An 8044-nucleotide genomic window follows, 5' to 3' on the forward strand; every position below is an offset into this window, starting at 1 on the left:
TGCCCTTCGGCCTAAAAAATGCGGGGGCCACATACCAGAGGCTAGTGAACAAGATTTTTAAAGAACGGCTCGGAAAAACAATGGAAGCTTATGTGGACGATATGTTGGTGAAGAGCATGGAAGCAGGGCATCATTGTAAAGACCTGAAGGAAACGTTCGAGCTCCTCCGTCGGTACCACATGAGGTTGAATCCCTCGAAGTGCGTGTTCGGCGTTTCTGCAGGTAAATTCCTGGGCTTTATGGTGACTCACAGAGGTATAGAAGCAAATCCGGATAAAATACAGGCATTCCTGGAGATGGAAGCTCCAAGGACTAAAAAGGAGATACAAGTTCTGACCGGAAGGATAGCCTCCCTCAGTAGATTTATCTCCTGCTCAGGGGATAAAGACTTACCTTTCTTTAAAGCACTGCGGAAGAAGGGAGGATTCGAATGGGGGGAAGATCAGGAGGTAGCCTTCGAGCAGCTTAAGCAATACCTCGGATCCCCTCCTCTCTTGACAAAAGCAAAGAATGGGGAAGACCTCTATCTATATATAGCTTCCACAGAGAATGCCGTCAGCTCGGTTTTGGTCCGAGAAGAGGGTAGAAAGCACCAGCCTATATACTACACAAGTAAGGTGTTAAGTGGCGCCGAGAAGAACTATTGTACGGTGGAAAAAGCCGCCTTCTCCATCATCTGTGCAGCGCGCAAGTTAAGACCCTATTTTCAAGCCCATAGGGTTGTCGTGTTAACAAACCTGCCCATGAGACAAATTCTACAGCGACCGGAGAGTTCGGGGAGAATGACGAGGTGGGCGGTAGAATTAAGTGAATTCGACATACAGTATCAAACAAGGCCCGCGGTCAAGGCTCAGGTACTCGCGGATTTTACAGCAGAAAGGCTCCCCGAGTCATCCACCAAGTCGGAGGAGTGGACACTGCACGTTGATGGGTCCTCTAATGCTGCCGGAGGAGGAGCTGGTTTCATCCTTTCTGACCTGGAGGGCAATGAAACTCTCTTCGCCCTAAAACTGGAGTTCACAGCAACAAACAACGAAGCGGAGTACGAAGCCCTGTTAGCCGGCCTGCGACTGGCGGAAGCATTAGGGGTGGCACAGATCAAAGTACTGAGTGATTCCCAGCTGGTGGTAGAGCAACTCAAAGGAGAATTCGAAGCTAGGGATCCAAGAATGAAGAAATATCTCTCCAAGGCAAGAGAATACATAGAGGCATTCGTCCAGTTCGACATAGAACACGTACGGAGAGCAGAAAACAAAAAGGCGGACGCACTAGCGAAATTAGCCTCGACAACCGGTTCGGAATGGAAAGACACTATCTATCTTGAACGCATAGGAAAACCCTCATACGAGGAGGACAGAATTAACTCAGTGGCGTCCGAATTCAGCAAGAACGATTGGAGAGCATCCTTATTCCTGTACCTCCAGGACGGATCGTTACCAAGAGATAATAAGGAGGCTCAAAAGGTGAGGAGGAAAGCGGCAAGATATACGTTGATGGGCCAGGAGCTCTACAGGCGATCCCTGACACTGCCCTACCTCCGATGTCTAGGCAAAGACGAAGGGGAATACATACTACGAGAAATCCACGAAGGAGTATGCGGAAACTATCTTGCCAGCAGGGCTCTAGCTCACAAAGCTATGCGATAGGGATTTTACTGGCCCACAATAAAGAAGGACGCGGTCGAGCTCGTAAAAAAATGTGACAGATGTCAAAGGTGCGCAATTGTACCACGCGCCCCCTCAAGTCTACTCTCTCCTCTAACCAGTCCCTGCCCTTTTGCTCAGTGGGGGATAGATATCCTTGGACCTCTTCCACATACGACTGGCCAGAAAAAATTCTTATTGGTAGCAATAGATTATTTCACTAAGTGGGTAGAGGCCGAACCCCTAGCCACCATAACAGAGCGGAATATTACACGCTTCGTGTGGACCTCATTAGTTTGCCGCTATGGTATTCCTTTAGCGATAGTTACAGACCACGGGAAACAGTTCCACAACGAGCGCTTCAAAAAGTTATGTTCGGACCTATCTATTAAGCTTCTCTTCGCGTCAGTGGCGCACCCCCAGAGCAATGGACAAGTAGAGAACATGAATCGGACGATTCTGCACGGACTGAGGACCCAACTCGAGTCCATGCAAGGTAGATGGGCGGAGGAACTCCCTTCCGTTATATGGGCATACCACACCACCAAGAGAGCAGCAACAGGGGAAACCCCGTTCATGCTTGTCTTCGGCGCAGAAGCAGTCATCCCGGCAGAGGTGGGCATACCCTCTTGGCGAAGGAAATACTTTAACGAGCAGACCAACAGTGAGGAGCTCAGGTCAGAAATAGACCTACTGGAAGAGAGACAGGATCAGGCGAGTTTAAAAGTTGCAGCGTACCAGCAGAGGGTAGCCAAATACTACAACAACCGCGTCAAAATAAGAAATTTCCATTCAGGAGACTTAGTCCTGAGAAAGAGGCGAAACAACCCGTCCGAGCAGGGGTCGCACAAGTTAAAGCCTAATTGGGAGGGCCCATACAGGGTCACAGAAGAAATAAAACCCGGGACATACAAGTTGGAAGATGTAGGGGGGAAAGAAATTAAGAACACGTGGAACTCCGAAATGTTAAAGAAATACTATTCTTAAAAAAAAACCGCTTCTTGCAGCGCTGTAATAAAAGTGCCGCTTACAAAAGTTGCACTACATCAATAAAGGATGAAAAATTCAAAATACATATTCTGTTCCTACAAACTAATTTGCTTTGCTCCCTTCTCCAGCTTCCTTCTCCTCCTCCCCTTCTTCATCCTCTTCCAGATCCTCCGCAGACTCGGGGCTCTCCTCGCCATAGTCATGAGAGCTTACACCATCAAGAGGGATCTCGGGATGTTTAGTCCTTACTTGGTCACGACACCTCCTGAATCCAACTCGGTAAGCTTTAGAGGTGTCGATAACAAATTGGTTTGAGTCCTTGTATTTCTTCACTGCAGTTCGGGAAGCAGAAGCAGCAGCAGTAGCTTCTCGGGCAGGAATTTCCTCCCTACGAAGGCGATCGATCTCTGCCTTCAAAGCTTGCTCGCGGAGCTCGGTCTCATGCAGTTGGTTCTGAGCGAGGACATATTTTTCCCGTGCATCCAGTGTCTGGCGATACTTCTCCGCGACTTTCTCCTCCTGGGCCAGAGCCATCGTCGCCAGCTGGGAAAAAAAATGCAAGGCATGGAACAGTTAGAAAGAGCAGGCATAAGTAAAAAAAAAAAAATTATAAAGCAAGCAAAGTGTCTACCTGATACGAAGTATGGCGGATTTTCGCCGAGAGAGCGTCAGGAAGGGTACACTGGGCCTGCATAAAGTCTTCGGCGTGAACAGCCCGACGGAGAGCAGACGCAGAACGGGTTGGCTCGTGAAAAATGGCTTCCACTTGAGCCTGCAAGTGCGTAGGAGGAGCAGTAGGGACTTCGTCAGTAAGGGCGCCGGAGTCACCTACTGCAGGAGCTTCCCTTTGAGAGGATTCTCCTTCGATCTCTCTTCTCTTCTTCCTACTCCTACTCACCCTCTGCTTTCTAGCTTCTCCCATGTGCGACTCATACCTAGTGAAGTCCATATCTGCAAGTATAAAAGAAAAATGGAGTAAGAACACTAACAGTAAAGATAACACCTGAACATACACATACACAAAATCAGGTGAGAGAATGACTTGAGGGAACGGGGCTGATTCCCCATTGCACAAGGACGCGCTCCTGGAGCAGCTCCTCATGAGGGATTATACCCCGTTCAGCGAGTGTACGAAGTTCTTTCAGGGTGGCTTGCTCTTCGGGGGAAAGTCTGGGGAGGAGATGTCGCACCCAAACTACAAGGGAAAAAAAGGGGTGAAAGGAGAAAAAAGTGGGTTAGACGGATAACCTACTCGTAAACCCTGAAAAAGAGGCCAGGGAAAGATAACAACGTTACCATCAAGAGGAGAAGACCAGACAAAGGATTCGCTGTAATTCAACTCTCCCGAAACAAAGAAGTAACGTGTCTTCCAATTATGGATAGAAGAACTGCCTGGTGAGAAGAGTTTATAACCTGGTAGAGAGTTAAAATAATACAGCTCATTCTCTGCAGAATGAGACCGCATTTGGAAGCAACTTCTAAAAAGTGGGACGGTGGGCTGATGGCCCAAGCGGAGCAGGAGCACAGCAAAACAGGTGAGAGAAAGATAAGAGTTCAGAACGAGTTGTGATGGTGCTATGCGGTAAAAGCGTAGTACGTTAGAAACAAAAGGGGAAAAAGGGAGCCTAAGACCCAAGTCTAGATAATCGGTATAGAGGCAGAGCTCCTCGGATTTTTGGTCAAGAGCTGACTCAGTAGCAGAGGGTAACCTAACAGTAATATTCGATGGTACAGCAAAGAAATAACGGGTGTTCTGCAGGTCAGACGAGGAGAGCTCACAACGAGCGCTCCGAACTGTTGTAGGTACCCTAAAGGGCTGTGAGGACGTCTCCATAGAAAAATGGAAAAGCCTGAAGGAAACACTACCTAGACCTAAGGGTCAAGTGGAGCAAGCAACAGCAAAGATCAAGAAGAAAGGAGGCCAACACAGATCAAGACAGTAAAATTTCACACAAAACAACAAGGCAATCTTACAAGACAAGATCAAACATACAAAGCTAGCGCAAGAACAATGAAGAACATGAAGAACAACAAGACAAAAATACTATAGAAAGGAAAGCATACCTAGCACCGAATAAGGGACTTGTGGAATGGAGAGGAGTAGAGAAGGAAGCAATCCTCTTGGAATGAAGACGAGTGCGGAATGAAGGAGTCCACTGGCCTTTATATAGAGAGGAGGGCACGAATCCCTGTGGCAGGAATCTCAAGGATTTTCATTTACGAGAAGGAATGCGTCTCGAGGGAGGCATAGGAAACAGGAAATCTCTGACAAACGAACAGACGAGGCTTCCCGAGGACAAACGCCACTTCGGAAACACCAAGTTGCTTCGGACACAGCGATAGACAGATGGCCATCAATAATGCTTTCCTCCAACCCACTTTCCAAGGTAGGACGCATTTAATACTTGCTTTTTGATCTCTCGCAAGACAAGAGCGTGCAAGTGCCTCGGGAAAGCGCGAAGGACACCCCAATAAATGAGCACGACTCATTGGCGCAAGGCCCAAAATGACGAGCATGACTCGTGAGGCCAGAACGACCCAACAAATGAGCACGACTCATTGGCGCAAGGCCCAAAATGACGAGCATGACTCGTGAGGCCAGAACTACCCAACAGATGAGCACGACTCATTACATGGAAAGCCCAAACTGACGAGCACGACTCATGAGGCCAGAACAACCCAACAGATGAGCACGACTTATTACGCGGAAAGCCAAGCAACAAGCATTATGTGTAACGTCGCACAGCCGCGTAGGTTGGCCAGCTCGGCCTAATTGTCCAAAAAGCTCAGAAGAAACAGCTCGGCAAGAGTCCTGCTTCAAAGAGCTCGGACAAAAGAGCTCGGCGCGAATGCTTCCTCAAAGAGCTCGATCCGAACAGCTCGGCAGAAAACAGCTCGGCACGAGTCCTGCTTCAAAGAGCTCAGACAAAAGAGCTCGGCACGAATGCTTCCTCAAAGAGCTCGGTCCGAACAGCTCGGCAGAAAACAGCTCGACACGAGTCCTGCTTCAAAGAGCTCGGATAAAAGAGCTCGGCGCGAATGCTTCCTCGAAGAGCTCGGTCCGAACAGCTCGACAGAAAACAGCTCGGCATGAGTCCTGCTTCAAAGAGCTCGAATAAAAGAGCTCGGCGCGAATGCTTCCTTGAAGAGCTCAATCTGAACAGCTCGACAGAAAACAGCTCGACACGAGTCCTGCTTCAAAGAGCTCGGATAAAAGAGCTCGGCGCGAATGCTTCCTCGAAGAGCTCGGTCCGAACAGCTCGGCAGAAACAGCTCGGCACAGGTCCTGCTTCAAAGAGCTCGGATAAAAAAGCGACGCGAACAGCTCAGCAAAAAACAGCTCGGCACAAGTCCTGCTTCGAAGAGCTCGGACAAAAGAGCTCGACACGAATGCTTCCTCGAACAGCTCGGCCCGAACAGCTCGGCAGAAACAGCTGGGCACGGGTCCTGCTCCAAAGAGCTCGGATAAAAGAGCTCGGCGCGAACAGCTCAGCAAAAAATAGCTCGGCAAGAGTCCTGCTCCAAAGAGCTCGGATAAAAGAGCTCGGCGCGAACAGCTCGGCACGAGGCCTGCTTCAAAGAGCTCGGACAAAAGAGCGCGACACGAATGCTTCCTCGAGGAGCTCGGCCCGAACAGCTCGACAGAAACAGCTGGGCACGGGTCCTGCTTCAAAGGGCTCGGATAAAAGAGCTCGCCCAAACAGCTCTACACAAAACAGCTCGGCACAAACAGTCGGCATGAGCTACTGAAGTATCCTACCCAAAAAAAAAAAAATATGGTGGGAAGACAAGGAAGTATTAAAACCGAAAGATACAAACACAAATAATGATTCAAAATTCTATCCAGAAACACAAATAATTATTCTACTTTTGCGTTTAGCCTTCCTAAAAGCCTTCCTCTTACTTAGGCATCGGAGTGATCCCCGGAGTACACCCCAGGTCCTCCAAGCCTTTGTTCTTTCTTTCTTTCAAGTCAACGAGAGTCGACGGAGCATCCCATCCATATTTTTTACCCCGCAACAGATCTAAAATGAAAAAAACTTACTTCTCACCTGAGCACCCTTTTGGAATATGAGAGAACCCACTATCATTTGTGTCTCCCTCAAAACTATCTCTAGTGGCCACCATCAATCTCTCGAGTTCCAACAGGGAACTCCGAATCCACCCAAATATACTCACAACAGTGAACAAAATGGAAAATAGTTTGGTGCAGGAGTGTGAAATTGCAGACATGGAGCCGAAGCAGCCTTCAGTCCGAGGATTGGGGCAGCGGTCTATTCTCACATCATTCATCATTGGCTCTACCAAGTCGTTCTGAAGACTCTAGAGAAAGCATATCTATCAAAGCTCCCAACTATAACTTGCATCTGTGGCTTTCTAATTTCCACGAATGAAAGCGGCACAGATCTTTTGCGCTACCCAAAATAGCTCGGGGGAAGAAGGGCCCATTCTTGTCGCCAGTAGGTTATGGGGATTTTAGTGGATCTAGAGAGAGATAGAATAGGAAGAAGAGACGGGGAAGCATAGAGGAGAGGCGATGAGAGGCGTGTTTGGTGGTAGAGTTTCATAGAGGGAGGATTTTTAAGAGAAACGCAGAATAGAAAGGGACCGAGAGGAGAGATACAAGAGGAAAAACACGAGACTTTGAGGCTTCGTGCACTGGTTTGCAAAGGAGAGACTCATTTGGCTATGGAGTAGAGGGAGCGCAGTGAAGGGGAAGAGCTTTGGCCATGGAGAAATGCAGCGATCGATTCCGGGGTGGTGGTGGAAGTCGCGGCATCGGTTCTGCATGCAGCAATCGACACATCACCATGAGAATCAAGGAGAGCACGACGGTTCTGGTGACACACCTGGTGCTGATCTTGAGGCCAACGAGGGGAACACCGGCGCATGAAAAGAAATGGCAAGAGAGAGGGCTCATGGGATTGGGGCTCGCCGAACAAAAAGGAGAAAGGAAAGAGAGATGGAGAAGAGAGCCTACGGAGGAGAGCAAGTGAAAATAAAGGAGAAACAAGAAAAGGGGTTTAAGTATTCCTCACCTGGGAACCGTCCGATCCCTAGCCTTCAGACAACCCTGATCAATTCAGGATGCAGATCTTAGTGCTCCCACATCCTCCAATCAGCAACTCCTCACATGGCCTCTCTCATACCCTTAGTGCGAACATCTCTTGTGGCCTCTTTGTGGTCGTTTGATTGGCATATCTTGCCAACACCCAGATTGCGCCACATAATGAATCCCCATCAGAAGACTCCCAACCATCTAAAAAACGCCACGTGGTGCACTTGGTCTTGCCCCAGACCTTAAATCGAGTTGACCCAAGCTGGCTGGTTCAGATTCCTGAACCAGTTTGGTCCGTTAAACCGGTATGTAGCCATTTAACTTCAATAATTCATAAATAAATTCAATAAAA

The 8044-nt window shown here is 48.6% G+C and overlaps 1 protein-coding gene across 3 annotated transcripts; it reads right to left on the reverse strand.

Moving 5' to 3' along the window:
- Positions 1 to 2596: 2596 nt before the first annotated feature.
- LOC131146940 (uncharacterized) lies at positions 2597 to 7637 on the reverse strand. Of its 3 annotated transcripts, none has more exons than XM_058096797.1 (5): positions 6538 to 6802; positions 3930 to 6389; positions 3676 to 3828; positions 3265 to 3584; positions 2597 to 3176 (listed from the first exon to the last, which is right to left on the reverse strand). In XM_058096797.1, the coding sequence occupies exons 2-5, from the start codon at positions 4465 to 4467 to the stop codon at positions 2736 to 2738; spliced, it is 1452 nt and encodes a 483-aa protein (XP_057952780.1). In that variant the 5' UTR covers positions 4468 to 6389; positions 6538 to 6802; the 3' UTR covers positions 2597 to 2735. The 3 variants fall into 3 exon arrangements, with proteins under 3 accessions (XP_057952780.1, XP_057952781.1, XP_057952782.1); XM_058096798.1 differs by having other exon boundaries at positions 6686 to 6800; XM_058096799.1 differs by lacking the exons at positions 3676 to 3828; positions 3930 to 6389 and having other exon boundaries at positions 6686 to 7637.
- Between the last annotated feature and the right edge of the window lie 407 nt (positions 7638 to 8044).

Source organism: Malania oleifera, chromosome 13, assembly GCF_029873635.1.
Source record: "Malania oleifera isolate guangnan ecotype guangnan chromosome 13, ASM2987363v1, whole genome shotgun sequence".
Classification (NCBI taxonomy): Eukaryota; Viridiplantae; Streptophyta; class Magnoliopsida; order Santalales; family Ximeniaceae; genus Malania; species Malania oleifera.